Source organism: Dysidea avara, chromosome 2 (genome assembly GCF_963678975.1).
Source record: "Dysidea avara chromosome 2, odDysAvar1.4, whole genome shotgun sequence".
NCBI lineage: Eukaryota > Metazoa > Porifera > Demospongiae > Dictyoceratida > Dysideidae > Dysidea > Dysidea avara.
The window spans coordinates 402,670-420,568 of NC_089273.1; the positions used below are offsets into that span (position 1 = coordinate 402,670).

The following is a 17,899-nucleotide window of genomic DNA, read 5'->3' on the forward strand; positions in this document are numbered from 1 at the left end:
TCGGCGGGTCCCTATTCAATAGGTTATTAGGTATATCATAATATAATCAATTGTGTACGTGATTCTTGGTGTAAATGGCAAAAGATTCACATAAAACTATTTACAAGGCAGCAGGTACAGAAAACTTGAGTGTTCATGTGATATATGCATCAAATTAGCACAAACTGTTGAATAGTTTATGTATTTACATTTTGAATGTTTGTATGCATGTGATGTCTTATTGGAATACAAGAGTAAAGACACCTGGATTTACTTTGACCATCAACAGGGAAAGGAGCAAGAATTATGTTTATATTTGGAAGAACGTTTTGCCAATCAATAAAGTCACTCAGACGTGGAAGAAGCAGGAATACTAAACATTAAAGTTGGTTGGTCATCAGTAGCTACGTACCTGGAAGAGGAAGAATAGTTCTATTTAGGCTTAGATCCTGTGTGTACATTTCAGCTAGGAAGATGCATACACACTAACTTTAATGTAACCACCTAGGGCTCAGTTTGCATATGCATTCATAGGTGCCTCCAGGAGATCACCCCAAACCTTCCCCCAAGATAATTCACTTCAAATTTGAATCCCCATCCCCTCCCAGAAACTCTTGACATGTGCATTTGGTGACAGTGGCAGCAGAGGGGAGTATAGAGAGATTGAAGCCATAAACTTTAAGGGGAGAGGGGTAGAGTACTCCAATATTACCTTGCATGACATCATGAGTCTATGACATGATTAAATACTGGCATGATTTTTGAATTGGCAGTTATATAATTATTAAATACGTAGCTATGTATGTCTGATAGTTAAATTACTTGACAATATTTAAAACTTAAAAAGTGTCACCAACTTCAATTTCAAGGTACCCACTTTTCAACAATTTCAGGCCCTCCTATAAGAGGCATGCTATGTTAAGTGTCCACTGCATACTGTTGTAATCACTAGTACAAACATAAACAAGTACGTACTACTCCAGCCTCTATATGAGTGTCAAATATTTAAGCCTAGTTTCACGCCCAGACCTAGCTACCTTCCTCCCCCAACTTTTTCACATTCCTCAGCCTCTGAGCTACACACTTTACACTAACACCACATACAGTGACCCATAGATATACTAATTAAACCCACGTGATCCACTACATTTCTCAATAAACTTAGTGTACTTAGAGTCTACCTGTGATGAGATGCTGCAGTTGCAATCTTCTCCTCAATTTGTCATACTGCCCTGAGGCTAATGAAACTTGATTACCAGTTTCTTACTCAGATTTTTGAAAATTTGATGCGGGCGGGCGGTTATTTTTAATTATTTTTCAAAAGCACAACACACATCCCAAACATGAAGATTTCTGCCAAGAAACAGTGAGATCTATACATTGATCACTCTTGCATTAAATAGCTAACTGAAGCCATAACAGAGCTATGTTCAAATACTCTAATAGAACAGTCAATTACTCTAATACAGTGTACACTAATGACAAAATACTCTAATAGAACAGTCACTTTTGGTATTCAGATAATCAAGGTGCTCAGATAACTGAGGTTTGGATAAGTGATAATCCATTGTACACCCAAACCCAATTGAGGGTTAGGGTGCAAATTACAAGGGACATGATACAACTTATATATTATATGCTATGTCTGTTACTGGCTAACAGTCTCCGGCAGACAACCAAGTCTCAAGTGTAATCACTCATTTTATAGACATGTTTGTAAAAAAAATCCATTAGAAGCCAAGGTGCAGCACCTGGGACTTGAAGGCAACTGGAAATGAATTAGCATATCTTGTAGTGTTGACTATGCTCTCGTGTTTCTTTGAACACTAATGGAGCAGTCACTTGACAGTGACATGATGAGGGCTTTCAGGTTATTTGCTCACTTGCATTAGGTAATGGAATTGTTTTATGTGTTTAAATAGGTCATAATTGTTGAATGGCTTCATAACATTTTTGTGGTTTGGTGAAAGCAATGCAATAATTTGTCTAGCATTGGTCAAATTGTTTACTGTTTTAACGTTGCTGTATGGGAAAATATAGCACAGTGGGAAATACAGCTCACAAGCTACTTTAAAGTGTGCAGCCAGGTGTAGTTAAGGGTGCTCTGTACAGTCTGCTTATATGGCTTCCCACGAAATTTTATTTGTTCTATAACTTACAAATGGTTTCAACAAATGTCCTGTACTTTTTTACTGGATATAAGCTAACACTAGTACACAGTTCAGTCCAAACCCAACTGCTAAATTTGCTTTAGAACATGAGTTACAGTTTTTCCTTTTATACTAGAACTAGTCCTACAGATTATGCACAAGAGCCTTGATACTTTTATGATACACTATGCTAAACAGCACAAACCATTGTGCATTTTTATTTTTGTCTTTTAGCTTCTCAATCATCACATATTTATCTTTCAGGTTGACAGTCCCAGAATCCTTTTTTTACTTCTACGTTATTCATCATCTGAACTTGCTATTTCAAAATGGCAAACGCTTTTCTTTGGTAAAATTACTAAAGTAGCTTGTGTGAAAATTTCATATCTATTGGATTAAAAATGACAGAGTAGTTCTAATTTAAGTGAGAGGGTGTAGAATAGCAAGATTCGAGTGTTTGTTGCTATGGGATACCTAATTTACAGGTAATAAAATGCGTCAACATGTCACAGACTAATTAAGTGACCATAATATTTCTTTTAGTGCAAAACAGACTATGTTTTGGGAAGCCTTGTATGAACTGTACAGAGCACCCTTAAGCAGTACTACCTACATAGCTGCAATATTTGACCTATATTATACACTTAATAAATGCACCCTCACTTGCTAAATACAATAGCTAACCACTTGTCTATAGCATCTCACAAATTTAATCTTGGGCTTGAAGCCAAGCCTCAGCTGAAGAACAAGTATTTGGCCATTTAATGTCACTCTAGCAGCTGAAATCAATGAAATCTAGCATCATCATACTCGTGTAGTGTGGATAGTGCACTGGGAAAACTTACTACCCATGCCAGCCACTACTTTTGTGCAATAAACCAGTTAAAGCACTGCCTAGCTCATGCAATATGGAAAAAATAGCTTGGAGCATGGTCTCGAGCGATGAGCCCGCACTCTTTTTCACATCGCATTTACAGTGGTGCTTTAACTAGTATAAGAAAATGCAATACTATCACAATAGGGTCAGGCTAACAAGGCCTACATAGTTTTAAAAACAAGTTGATGTTGTGCTACTTCTAAAAACTAGGCACTGTGTGACCAGCTTGAATTAACAAAATGTAGTAATATTTTTTGGTGCAATGTTACATACAGAATTATTTAAAATTCATGAAATATTTTGTAGTTGTGTAATTATGTTGCTATGCAATGATAAGGAAGTGTACTCCATTTTAAACCACTTAAGAAGTATCTTCATAATGTGTTTTATAGTTTATCTATGACATTTTCTTGCACAAATTTTCCGGACGAAGCCTCAAAGCTGGTCTTAATTTTTGTTTGTGTTATATATAATTAGTACAGGTCATGTCTCTTTTAAATCAAAGGAATTCACTATAGTATACCTGGTAACCTATAGACCAGCTACATTGTTTTTCAGCTGTTTGATGTTTGTACAGCAGATTTGGAAAGGCTTTCACAACAATATGATAAAACTAATTTCACCTGTATTTCAAACTGGCACGTTGATGATGAGCTTTCTGAATTAATTTGCTGTTGTGATAGTCAACTTATTTCAGGTTATGAAGACCGATCTAGCTAGCAGGGTTGCCAAGAGAAATTAAGGGGCCCAGGGCAAAGAGTTAAAGTGGGGCCCCAGGGGCAAGGAGGGTTCCACTCTCAATGCACAACTTCAGCCTAGCTGTAACTGAAGACCAAATAAAATAAAAGGTCATTACATGCTCACAATGACAATAGCTACCTCACCAACTATATCTCCATTTTATAAGTTTGTTACACTACTCCTTCAGATACTATGACTGCTCTATTAGAATATCAAGATCTGACTGCTCTATTAGAGTATATCAATCTTTTAAACAGGTATTCAAGGGGCCCTTGATCGGGGCCCCTTCAGGCTGGGGCCCCGATCAAAGGCCCCTTAGGCTGCCTGCACCATAATCCACAACATGAAGTCATATCAGAAGGTAACTGATACAAATTTAACATTCATAGACAAAAGTGGGTAAATATGCTATTGCTTAGCTGCTTTATCAGACTGTCAATTACCAAGACTACAGTTTTGCTAAATGGCTGAGTTGGTAGCTATATACTGACTGTAACCAGATAAACAATGTAACACTTATAGCCAAAGTGGAAAACAATGTATAAAACAAAACCCACAATTAAATTTTTGTAACTATGGAAATGCAACCCACAATCAAACCTTTTTCTTGAAGAACTTTTGAAGAAAAAGAAGCTATACTCTCCTGTAACAGAGTTGAAAAATAGGTATAGTTAAATAGACATAATTTGTGTTGATAGTGATGTATAGTTCCTGGAATAAGTCTGCTTTTGATACACATTGAGGATTTAGGGTTTTATTGGCCAAGTACTAACTTAAAAAGGAAGCCCCCTTATCTCCCTCCCTAAATCCGCCCCTGCAGTATCTATGCCTTAGTTAACGTTAGACCACCATCTAGATATTCAACTTGTACACATGTTTGTATCTGTGTGTTTAGTTTTGTACTTGTTAGCTACGTAGCTATACTGTATTGTATATTTTGTACTGCTCTGGCAAGGGAGAATGGCAGTCATTGACTGCCAGAGGGTAAATTATAAATCAATCAATCAGCAGAGACACTTGAATGTCCCTTGATGACCTGTGAGTGATCAACAACCTCAATAACAATCAATCAACTATGACACCTACAATTTGATCAGTCTGATAGGATGAGACGAGGTTACTCCTTCATGAGCCTTGATCATGACCTTTACCAGATCACATGATCCTTTAATGACATCATCAGGTATGAGATCATCATCACATGATTCCTCATCATCAGTGATATTAACAGGGAATGGTTTACCCACAGCCACAGTGAGGTCTATCAGTTGTTGATCCCCTGGTACTTTATTGTACACCTTTCAGTCCATTGTCAGCTCTGTACAAAAAATAAACAGTTTAAAAATACCAGCAGTCAGATTTAACTGCATCTAAAATTACAAATATAAGAACTACCAAAAATATGGTGACCAGTGTGCATGTAGGAGAGACCCTACAAGGATAAGTGTAGCTTGTGCTCACTACACTTATACTAAACTAACTCACCACATGGACTGGTGTTCTTTAATTTCACACTTCTCTTAACAGATCCACTATCAGCTGGGTGAAAACCAAACCTGAACAACACACACACACTAATTATAGCCATACTTTGATCAAGAGTTAATAATAGAAGAGAGAGAGAGTGTCTAACCTCCCATAGGCCCGTGTAAAATGAGCGCGTAGAATGCATGGCTTCTGGCTAGACACGTTAATTGCTTCAAAGGTAAAGCGAGATTGCGGCGCGCGCGCAACACCAATATCGATACAGTTTGTTCAGTAGTGATCTCGTGATCTACGTGGACATGAAGAGACGACGGTCTAAAGAAAGCTCCTCGGAAGGGGCTAACGCGCAACAACCAAAGCCGAAAAGAAAGCGTCAGACAAAGGCTATGAACAAAAAGGTGAGGAAAACGCTACAAGGGTCTATTAGAGCCATTGATTCAAGCATTCTTGTTGGTGAAGTTGTCACTGCGCTAAAGGAACAGTGTTTGGATAGCTCCCTAACAGAGTTTGCAAACGCATTGTGCGAAGCGAACGAGTTGTTGAATAGGCTAATTGAGTACCATCGAGACATTTTTGCCAGACTCCATTCGGACTGCAAGAAGGAGAAAAACTTGCAGATTCGATTTCAAATGCAGTGGTACTCCCATTGCAGCGCATTTCTTCTTGAAGAAAAATACCAGCTAAGCACCATCGACTTCGAAGAAGACGATCATCCTGAGCTAGCTAAGTTAAGACAAGATTGGCTTGACTTTTGCAAGGAGCATAAAGCTCCGGTGCCTGCCAGTAGACCAGCAATGATGGCTTTGTCAACTGCCATATACAACTCTCTGGTTGAGCACGTTTCATCGTTTCAGCTAAGCCAAAGTGATGCAGTGGACACTGGCACAAGTGATGAAGTCATTGAAGAAGAAGGAGTGTACTACAGGTTTGGTGGGGGGGCACTATGTGAAATGTTGCACCGTCGCTACGACCAAATTCGTAGTGCAACGAACAAGAATTTGATGTCCATTGAAATAAGCCGTTTACAGGCAATAAACACTAAGGACAAGTTGGATATACCTGATTATCTGAAATATCAGGATCGTGGATACATGTATTTCCCACACAAGGTGTTCATTCCATTTTTACAACAAGTAGACCTGAACGTGAAGAAAGTCGTAAATCCGACAAGCTTTAACAAGCACGGAGGTGATTTAATTAAGGTTAGACTATTTTACTGCATCTACAATGGAACCTGTTAAATTTAGGATAACACATTTTGGCCGTAGGACATGCAGGCTGTTTAGTGTATAAATGTTGGAGTCGAGGAATTTACAGTTGGGTGACCTCTATACACAAACAACTGATTGCACAGGTTCCATCGTACATTAGTTTAACTATACAATTTTACATTGTAGATTGCACATGATGAAGTAAAGAAACAGCCCACACACAAAGCAGAGTTCTTAGAAGCTTTATCAAAGCGATTGCCAGTTACTACTTTTGATAAAGAAAGTGAAACAGCTGTAAACAACGTGTTTGAAGAACTGACCAGAAAACTATGCAACATTAGAATCCAAGAATTTTTGTCAGCGACAAAACAAGAACTTGCTGCTAAGAAGGGTTTGGCATCAACGGTGGATGTAAACTTGCGCACTAGTCTGTTGAGTAATCACACAAAATTATCAAGTAAACTGTGTACATAAATTTTAAAAATTGTAAATTATTAAAGATAAATTATTTGGTTCCATATTTCTTTTTTTGAAGGGGTAACTCCATGTAGCTAAGTGTCTGGTCGCGGTACCCAGTGCTGCTGTGATGCTGAGCTGCACTTTGTTTAACCAAATGTGCACACCTTGCTGTAACGTAATTACACGAATCCAGTTTCCCTCCTGCATTGTGCTTAAATTGACTAAATAAGCTCTCCACCGCTGATCCAGATATCCTTAGTGGAGACACAAAATATCCTGGGTATCTCTCAAAGAAATAAGCACAGAATCCTCGGAAGCCATAAACATCTATGCGAAGTAGATCCCAGGCTATGTAATCAAACTATAAAATAAAATATAAATCACTAAACCAAATCACGAGAGAAAGGCTTTCTGCGTGCTAGATGTGTGAGGAAACTGACCATCTAGAAATAATGCCAGTGACAACTGAAAAAGAATAGCAACACAACAAGATACCTTCAGACAACAGTGTTGAAAGCCATGACGTGAAATTTTGATAGCCACCTGAAATACTCTGCAACACAGTTGAATCCACGGAGGAAACTTTCTCGTGGCTCAGGAATCCTTTCTCAAAAAGCAAGTTGCATGCCTCTAAAAATTTGTGAGCCTCAGTAGCTGCATTAACATCAGCAGGTGGTGGATCTTGGTGTATATGCGAGTATAACTCTGTCAATACTTGCTCTTGCTGTAAATGTATAAAATACATTCATGGAGAGTACAATGGAGCAAACCTGCATAATTTTAGCTGGTGACACGTTAAGCTTTGTCCAGGAATCTCTTAAAATGTGTATTTCCTTTAAACGAGGAATCATGCGAGTTTGCTGCTGCTTGGCTCGGTTCACTTCTCTCTTATACATTTCTATGATTGTGTCCCACCCGAAAACACTTGTCTCACGACTGCGCTGAAATAGCTTGGTACCACCACTTTTTGATGAAAACAGAGCATTGACCATATTTTTCAGCTGCAAAGAATAAACACAATGAATTGTCTTGCGCAATCACTGTACGTCATATTTTACCTGATGCGAAGGACATATCATCCAAAAAATGACGTCTGGTGGACAAAAGGGATTTTTAAACCATGGCTTCACTTCAAATCTATCAGTGGTCACATCATCCAGGATAGAGTATGCACCGCACTCTTCACGTGCAGCTTTGATGGCTGTAAGGTTAGCTGCACAACCATCACAAACTAGCAAGCTAGTCTTGAGGCCATGGTGCTGGAACAGCTTGACAGTGTCGAGTACACACGCTAAAACAAACTTCGAGTCAACAGATCCAGCAGATGTAAAATACGGACCAATAATATCATAACTACTTGTTAGATCACGCCACAAAAAATGCAGGATGTAGTTGGTCTGTGCAGCAACTTGTGGCTTCTGCAGCAACTGGTAAACATCAATCAGTGAAGACATATCGTCCGCAGTCATTGCCAGTCCTGATAGTGTTTGATTCCTCGAATTCCACATCAGCTGACATGCCACCTTCACTTCATCAAACACCAATACACCATCAGACTGGGGTGGATGCTTGCCTTGCCTTTCACATTCGGACTTGAACAGTACATACTGGGAAACTTGATCAACAATGCATATCTTACTGGTGCCTGGATCATGCAAAAATGCACCAGTATATGATTGAAGTAGGGATCTTGATGGTAATTGCAATATGTCAAAGCCCTTCAATGCTTCGTATGCCGCTGGACTTCGAGTATAAATTGCCAAAGCTACAAAAGGTAAATTAAAATTTTAAGTTGTCATCTTACCCATCCTAATGGTGATCATACTCCACTGATTACTCCGCTTACCAGTCACTAAAGGAAAATAATGTAGTCACCATCTAAACAATCATTTTACTATGAAAACTCTTACCATTTCTAGCTTGATCTTTCTGAAAACTTTCCAACTATTGCCTCTTATCCATTGTCCATATCTCTTTCAGTTTATTGCCAACACCATGTGATTCTCCTTCCTCAAAAATACGTTGTAGGTCATCAACAGCTACTTGATCCATTACATCACACATCGGTGTGTGCTGCTCTTCTGACAAAGTAATCTCCGTGTTTTCATATCGTGTGAGTTTCCTCTTGTCAAGGCCCCGTTCCATCATGGCATTCTGTTTTCTTTTAACCTGGCTCGCTGGAGACATGTATGTTAGTCTGGCTCTTGAAGAAGCAGCTTGCCTCTTAACCTTCACCGATGGGCTCTCATCTGTGGTGCGCTTCAGTTGCCAATCCAAGTTTGAAATCAGTCTCTTGCAAGCTGAGCAAGTAACCTCAGCACTACTCTTGGCCGTCAGAGGTGCATTAGCTGGGACTTCAAACCATAACTTACAATCAACTGAGTCCACCCGATAGAAAGGGGCCTCTGTTCGATGTACACTCTTCGGATGGAAACGAATAACTTCAAAGTAATGCTCATGATAGTGAGCCCACTCAATTCCTGGGCAGAACTTGTATGAAGGATTACAAACTTTCTTCAATAGGGCACACACCTCAGTCTCATCACTTACAGTTCCGTCTTCTAGCGTTCGCAGTAGCACATGGATTCTATAAGTACAATATTCTAGGATGGTAACTTGAATACGAGATGTGTAGCCAAACGGTGGCAAAGGCGTTAATACGCGTTGGCTGACGACCAAAACCTGCTTCCCATTGTCCAGTGCACGCCCAAGGGTGAAGATTAGTTCCGGAAACTTGCTTTCTAAGCTTGAACTGATTTTCTCCAATTGAAGCGCACCCGGACTATTGTCAGTAGTCACATCGGCACGCGCAAATAACATCTCATCTCTCCGCTCAAGATTATCCGAAGACACAAACAGCCTCCGCGAAGACGAATCTTCATCGCAACGAGATCCTCTTGTTTCGCGTAATGGTGTGGCCATTCCAGGCGCGCGCGCGCCAACGAATATCGATTAGATGGCTACAATAATTTATAATCGTTTGCGTAAGGCCAGTAAGTTTTATTTTTATTGGATTATTAACACATCTCGCGAACACAAAGAAGTCCGCTAATAACCGGATTTACTCTACGCGCTCATTTTACACAGGCCTATGGGAGGTTAGACACTCTCTCTCTCTTCTATTATTAACTCTTGCTTTGACGTAACACATAGTGGATACATCAATATACCATACAGTCTGGTTGCTAGGCACATAAAGTTCAAGAAAATTAAAATGTACTTGTTAAGAGTATGTGCCTACTTGTTGTGATTATGATTCACTCTCTTGGGGATCATGTGATTTGTAGTCACAATGTCTACCAATATTTGGAGTAGTCTGGTTACTGTGTAAATCATTGTATGGAGCATACTATCAAGAGTTCATAATATTGTAGGGGGGAGAGTGTCTAACGCTCAATATACCATGTACAATCCCACAGAGATAAGTATCACCAGTAAACTATCGTATACTCTCGGATTCAATTAACATGTGATCACGAATGACAGGACTGTTGATGAGTGATGATGGCCTTTGTGTAACAAGGACTTTGCCGACAGCAAAGCGATATTGCTATTGTGCATCGGTAACAGGAGATGTCTCGTGATTCTTTCGCCTATCGAAATGGCGCGTTTAAGATAGCACGTGGTAGCGACCCGGATCCCTTATGGCAGATACTCCTAAGCGGCGGAGTGACGGTCTTGATAATTTACAGTGCAACAGCAAAAGACGTCGTATATTTGTGGGGCAGGCCAGTTCAGATTCATCTGTTGTGCATTTGAGATTTCCAGTACTGGTAAGTATCGGCCATCATTACGTATATTGTTTATATGATTCCATTTGTTGTATCATGAATGCGCCTTTGTAGTAGTGTTAAAGCACTGTGTCTGCCATCCCATTCAGGAATCGGCTCAAGATCAACAAATCAGTCCATCGTATACAGAGCCAGTTCTTCATTCAGCAACAGCAGCACAAATTAACCAGCAAGGCATTCAACTGACAGCAGCAGCTGAGGTTAACCAGCAAGCCATTCAGCCAGCAATAACAGCTGTAGTTAGCCAGCAAGTCATTCAGCCAACAACAACAGCTGTAGTTAATGTTAGCCAGGGAGTCATTCAGTCAGCCGTCTCAGAACAAGCCATAGCAGACAAGCTAACCAAGCTTCAATCAGCGATTCCGTCAACAACAACTATGTTTCGTCAACAACATATCCTCCAGTCTGCTATTCAACTAACAGCAGCTGCGGTTAATCAGCTTTCATTGATCCAGCCTACTAATAGACCATCTACCACAATTAACCAGCCTGTAGTGCCCCCTCCATTTATTCTACCAAACCAGTCGACTCTTCAATCAGCAGCAACCAAGTTACAGTTCATTACTCAACCAACATCTGTGACAGTTACGCAGTCAGCAACTACCCATCCAGCTGCCCAATCGATGGTACCATTGTCCCACCAAGCTCCTAGCCAACGTTCAGTTAATCAGACAGCAATGGTTCAGTCATACATTCCAACAATGCCAACAATAGCTGATCGATCAGGAATGCTCCACCCAGCAACTCACCTAATAACCACAATGGTTAGCCAACAAGCATATCAACCAACAACTGTTAGCAAACCGACAATGGCTAATCACACAACAACAGTGGTTAACCAGCCAACAGTGGTTCAGTCAGTAGCACCAGTGAATGCATTAACATTGCAAAATGCTGTTAATAAAGGAAGCACAAGATATCCTGATCTTTCCTTTACAAAGACAATTTGTGGGAAGGGTGAAGCACTGGATATCACACAAAGATTTTTGTATCAGTTACCAGGAGCTGTCTATATGTCAGTAGCAAGAATTCTGTTTATCCCATCAGAGCTTCACTTCACCTATGATATTCAAGTATTGTTTGTTTCAATTAAGAGTGGTACAGTAAACAATATTCATGAGTTTTTTGAGGTGTGTGATATTATTGCTAAGAAAAGTGATCACAAATTCTGCCCTGGGCTTGATAAGAAAATGTATTTTGATGAATATCATGCCGTTATTCGTTACCACATCAAAAGAGTTCGCCGTGGGACTAACCATTCGATTGAATTGATTCTGACAGTTGTCTGCTGTGGCATCAACTTGCTAAGAACATCAGCAAGGAAGAGAAATTAAAGTTTGCAGTGTTGTGCAAGCAATGTAAACGCCTTCTGGCTCTGTTAGCATACCAAAGGCGAAGATCTGATGTAAGTCCAGCAAGACGGACTGCCAGGCAGCAGCCATAATCATCATTCAAGTTGAAGTACCTCTCACCGGCTAGTGTTGCTAAGAGAAGAAAAGCTGCACAGGTGGAAAGGTCAGCTGATAAAGCAAAGTTAGCCAGGCTTGTTGATACAGAGCTATTGCTAGATGATGAACAATCTAATGAGCTAAGTGAAATTATGTCCCAGATTGAGGAAGCTAACGCGGATGAGTTGCAGAAAGCATTTAAGGAAGCAGATAGCTTCTCAGTTGGAGATTCTGTGAGGGTCGCATAGGAGTTGGTCAAAAATAATGCCCGAGAGAAGTTTTTAAAGGATCAAAAGTGTAACAGTGAGTTGATATAATTACACTAAATTTCTATAATCTGACACTTACTTGTCATGTTGGTAAAGGAAGATCATATTATATTAACAGATTATAGAGATTTTCTGTTAGATAATAAGTTTTCTGATGAATAGCTTCATTTAATATACTTTATGATTTTACATCCTGTAGAGACTGGAAATCGTAATAACTATTGGAGCTTGGTTACTATCAGAATTGGTACGTTGTTATGCAGTAGACAATGTTGACAGATTAATTTTTTTAAAATCAAATCCTTAGTTTTGACAAATTGAATGTTTCTAAACAACTGAAACACTCACTTAATGTTTGATAATTGTAAAACTTGTAAATCCGTACCCATTCATAATTATTTTGTCAACATTTTCTTATCAAAATTTTTTGCTATAAATATTGTAATTCTATTTTGCAGCACTTGCTGTCTTTGTCCGAAGCCCTGCAGCATATAAAGCTCTAAAAAGCTTTAGTATCTTGCAGCTTCCTTCCCGTGCTACACTGCAGGCATACACAGGGGATTTCCTGCATGAAGCTGGGGCTGCAGTGGAGTCAATTGGCAAGCAAGTAGAAGCGTACAGAATATTTCAGCAATCCTGTTAAGCTGAGCATAAATCAAGGCCGAAGAGTGCAGGGGTGCTAATTTTTGATGAAGTAAAAGTTGTGTCGTCTCTTATGTGGAACTCACAGAACCATAGAATAAATGGACTAGAAAAGACTGTGGAAGCACAGGCATCCTTGCATGATGTATTCCAGCTGTTTGATAGTGATCACAGAGTAAAGCAAACCAACTACATTCTACAATTCCTATGGAGAGACCTTACCTCCTCATGTGACATTGTGGGGCCATTTTATACTAGTGAAGAAACGATGACAGCTAAGTTTATTTGCTCTTGTGTGTTGGAGAGTATTACACTTTTTCACGTATGTTATAATATAAGTTTAGAATAATGTAGCATTTTTCTAACATGTGTAGGTTCACAACATCAAAACTCTTATCCTAGTGTGTGATGGTGCAGTTCCTAATCTGGCAGCATTAAAGGCTACCCATGACTGTTATGGAATGTGTGGTACTTGCAATGGCCCAGATCCATATGCAGTGAAACCATGGTTTGTGAACCCATGTGATCCACTAAGATTTGCTTATTGGCTTATATGTCCCAGTCACCAGGTAAACTAGCATAATTATTACATCAAAAGTTTATGGTATTTATCTATAGTGGTATTATAAACTCTTGATCAAGTCAGTCAGTTGATTTGATTTTTTTTTTGTCTAGTTGAAAAACATGATAAATGCTTTGTTCTCATCACAAGAGAGGAATTTACCTCTGCTGATGGGACAAAGTTTGGGTGGAAAGCGACACTGGATTTGTATTCTAGGGAGTGCCAAAGAAGAGACAAAGGTTGTGCATGCATGGTGCCAAAGCTTAAAGAGGTTCATGTCCTTCGTGATGCCTGGACAAAGCTAAATGTCTTACCTGCTAAGATCATACAGGTACATATAAAATAATTTTAAGTCAGCGTGCATTGTTGATGTATTTAATTGTAGCAAGAACTGGTACTATCAGAGCTGTACCAATACATTAATCAAGATCCTGTGCCTAAGGATGCTGCTAGTGTTAAGCTTACGTTAGAGTATCTTGAGACATGCAGTAAATTATTTGAGAAGGGTTTCCTGAGTCACAAGAAGGTATGCGACTTAAGCAGCGAAGTATTTCAGTAAATTTCTTCTGGGTTTTTATACTTTGTAAAGTGGCAAAGTTCTGTCAAGAGAAGGTCTGAATGTTAATGCATGGTTTTGATATGCATTTACATGTATCTATACATTATAGGTACTTTAGAAGCACAAGACCGGAGATTCCTCAGTTGGCAAAGTAAGTATTACGTATGTTGTTGTGCTTTTTATCACACTCTTTTTATAATGATGTAGCATTTGACCTTCTCAGGGTGTGCACTTACAGTTTCCAAGCTTTCGTGAAAAGTTTCCTAGACGAATTTCCAGAACATTTTATTAGTCCCTTACGACTTTCAGGAAGTGTGGTTGAAACACTATTCAGCCAGTTCAAGCACACAGCAGGAGGCAAGCTCAGTTCAACAAACTATTCTACTGCAAGAGCAGCACATTTGGTAAAGCACACTGTGGCACACCACCACAGCTCAGTTAACTATAGAGATGTTCCCCTACACTTATCCAATTGCACATTAGAAAAGAAGAAATATGGATGTAAACAATAATCAAATGCATTTCATAATGTAAATATTGTTAGTATCACTGTTTAGTTTTAATGTTAACATGGTGTGTCAATAACGAATCCCGTAGGTTCTGCCCTGCTAATGAAGCACTTCCCTTTTGAGCAGCTCCTTTGTGTTTAAAGGTATCAAGATACTCTTGTACTCTGATATGGGCAAGTTTCTGTACCATCTCCTTAAATACAGCATACACTGTTGTGATGGGTAAATCACACATTCTAGCAGCCAAGGCGGTTGAAAACACTGCAAGAAGATTGCTATAACTGTGCAGTGATTCCACTATTATAGTCAACATGTTTGAACCCAGATGGTTAAATTTTGTATCATTAACTTTATTTTTGGTAGCAACATCAACAGCTTTTAAAAATGGAAGTAGTTCTGTACAAGGAAAGTACATATTTCCCTCGTCTCGGTACTTAAGGTAATCCGGTATGTGGTCCTTGTCTTTTTTCTTATGTATACTGCAGTAGGGTTAGCTCTAGTGAGACTGTAACATTCTGTTGTGATGAGCAGACTTTTATTTTGTCATATCTCCTATGCAGCATACTACATAGGGTAGCACCACCAAAACGATAATAAATGTCCTCTGTGTCCTCTAAACATATGATGTCTTTTTGTCTGTCAGCTTGAACAGCTATGTGACATTGTCGAAGTAATTCATCATATACGCAACTGCAAAATACTATTAGGAACTTCTTGGATTCAGATGATAGAAGAGAATGTAGAGAACAAAATTTATTCCACTTTGACCAAACAGCCACTACTTCAATAGCCAAAGGGTCTGTTGGATGCAGACCAACCGGTGAAAGCTGACAGTTCTTAACTAATAAGTAGCTGCAGTATCTATGCCACCTTATCTGAAACTGCAGGTATCTCTCCTTCAAAGTCGAACACTCCTCGTAAAGTCTTATAAATACCTTCTGCAAGTGTTCTGACAAAAACTTTAGCTGGTTGGGAATAACAGATGTACAAAACTGTTTTAGTTCAGAGTTGTAGCTTGGCAATAGTTTTTGCATGTTGTTTAGAGACACAGTGGTAACTACTTCAGGCTTTAATGAACCAAGGTGATCTGTTATTCGCAACTTCTCCTTTTTATTTAGTGCCTTTTGTTTTCGACCTGCAGTAGATGACAAGCTGGAGGCTGACTCTGATGGTTGTGGTTGAACTGTATTAGAGGCAGCATTTGGTTGTGTACTTTTTCGTTTCCCTTCCCCTCGTACCGAGTTTACTTCAGCTTGCTCATCGCCTTTCACATCGTGAGCCTGAAGCGGTCCTTCTTTACCATCCAATGACTTCTCGCCGGGGAGCTCAGTTGAGTCTTCTCCGCAACCACTAGGCCTGTCTAAAGGATTCCATTCAATCAGTCGTCTTCTCTTTGGACGTGAGGCCTGATTTTCAAGCACGGGTTCTTCACCAAATATTACTGTATTCGGGCGCCACATTATCGATATGAGCACTTTTATTTTAGGCGTGCATATAGTTCGCACCACTTGCTACAAACCAGCCTCGATCTGGCTGCCCTAGTATCAACACTAGAAGGTGTAAAATCACTACAAATCACTGTGCGTTTGACTTATACACTGGTTGTTAGACACTCCCCCCCCCCCCCCCCACAATATTATGAACTCTTGATACTATGGTAGACCATTTTGATTGGTAAGTATAGTCATTTTAGCCATGTACCATGTGAAATTTCACACCTTGCAACATTGGAATACCTCTACAAGTATTATAGTATCTTGTATAGCACATCTTGTCTTGGAACTTTGTGTTTGCACACATGTGTTTTCTTTCAACCATGATTAAGTGCGAGAAACGGGTAAGCACTAAACAAACAATACCAGCTTAATATATTATACGTGTGCTTAACAACCAGACTCTATGGTAGTACTTTCTGCAGTAGGAGAGTACGAAAAACTTGTAGAAGTTTGATAATTGCATTTGACATGTGTTGCAATAGATAAAACTAAACAAGCACTAAAAATGTGACCCTATTTTGGAAAACCATACATTTGTTGCAATTTGTGAACAATACAGTGATACAGTAACAAAACTTCGTTTCCGTTACTTACATTAGAAACTCTTGGTAGAAATATCTTTCCAAATGGCCCCAGCCTTTTTTTACATTGTGACATTTTTCTACTGAAATCAGAGGATGTCACTCCTTTATTGTGAATTGGTGTCAATGTGTCCTCAATATACAGGCCATATAACTGATGTTCTTACCTCACTATAGTGGAGCCATATGTAGCAGTGGTAGGGAACAATACAGGACTACCAACAACTCCATAACTGATCACAATTGAAGTATCAGCTAACCCTGGTACCTGAATAATATAGCAAAAACACTCTAATTGATGTAGGCTGCATGTATACACTAATCCATAAACCAAAGCATCCACCATTTTCAGTTTAAAGAAATGTTGCAAACATTACTGAATGTGTAGACATTAGCTCAGACAAGCTGAACTATAATTTTAATTCAGTAATGCAAGGGAATTTTCAATACTACACTGATTTCTAAAAACTTATGAAAATCCTCTCTTTATCCTGTCAAGTCTAGCAAACTACTTCACTGTAATTTGGTGACATCAAAGAAATGAAGTTACACAATACCAAATGATGTCACATAACATAAGGTGGCATCACATGACCTTCTAAGACATTACCTGACACACAAGTTGATCACAGTACACTCCTTCACATGTCAGAGTATGACTACACTTGGATCATGTGACTAGAGTGGGCAGGAATGTCTGGGGTCATTACAAAGCCACACCCCTTTCCTCTGGCCAACACCTGATTGGTTAGATCTGCAATGACAACTGAAGCATCACATGATCATCACATGACATATCTTACCTAACTGGTTCCTTTTGTCTGTCATACTCTTGGGATTAGCTAGGTCGGAAGTTTGACTAAGCATTGTGCTCTTGCCAGCTCTTGTAGTCGGTGGGTCAGCAGGTATCACAGTTGGTACTACATGGACCACTAGACTAGTAGGTATGACAGTGTTGTTTGTCACTTTAAGGTATAGACGGTGAGGGGCCTAGCCCAGTGAATTGGTACTGCCAAAGTCTAGCAGGCACCTAATGTAGCACATGATGAGGTAAAGTACATGTACAGTATATAACACACATGTCATGACATGTGATTCACACACACACACACAACATATACAAATGCATGAAAAAATTTG

The 17,899-nt window shown here is 39.4% G+C and overlaps 2 protein-coding genes across 16 annotated transcripts in view; both read right to left on the reverse strand.

The window, feature by feature from the left end:
• Positions 1 to 4,581: 4,581 nt before the first annotated feature.
• Positions 4,582 to 17,899, reverse strand: part of LOC136246413 (uncharacterized) — a 339,040-nt gene continuing 325,722 nt past the window's right edge. For 8 of the 15 annotated variants that reach the window (XM_066037823.1, XM_066037820.1, XM_066037822.1 and 5 more), the window contains 4 exons: positions 17,563 to 17,789; positions 17,370 to 17,513; positions 16,927 to 17,027; positions 14,613 to 16,232 (listed from right to left, as the gene is read on the reverse strand). In XM_066037823.1, the coding sequence (XP_065893895.1) occupies positions 15,153 to 16,142 (990 nt within the window). In that variant the 5' untranslated portion in view covers positions 16,143 to 16,232; positions 16,927 to 17,027; positions 17,370 to 17,513; positions 17,563 to 17,789 and the 3' untranslated portion in view covers positions 14,613 to 15,152. Of the gene's footprint in view, positions 4,784 to 4,833; positions 5,066 to 5,232; positions 5,304 to 14,612; positions 16,233 to 16,772; positions 16,865 to 16,926; positions 17,028 to 17,369; positions 17,514 to 17,562; positions 17,790 to 17,899 lie in introns of those variants that run through there. The other 7 variants (XM_066037826.1, XM_066037830.1, XM_066037828.1 and 4 more) reach the window with 1 other exon arrangement.
• Positions 7,296 to 8,837, reverse strand: LOC136246338 (uncharacterized). Its single transcript, XM_066037731.1, has 6 exons — positions 8,813 to 8,837; positions 8,707 to 8,754; positions 7,961 to 8,667; positions 7,673 to 7,903; positions 7,398 to 7,626; positions 7,296 to 7,345 (listed from the first exon to the last, which is right to left on the reverse strand). The coding sequence occupies exons 2-6, from the start codon at positions 8,723 to 8,725 to the stop codon at positions 7,296 to 7,298; spliced, it is 1,236 nt and encodes a 411-aa protein (XP_065893803.1). The 5' UTR covers positions 8,726 to 8,754; positions 8,813 to 8,837.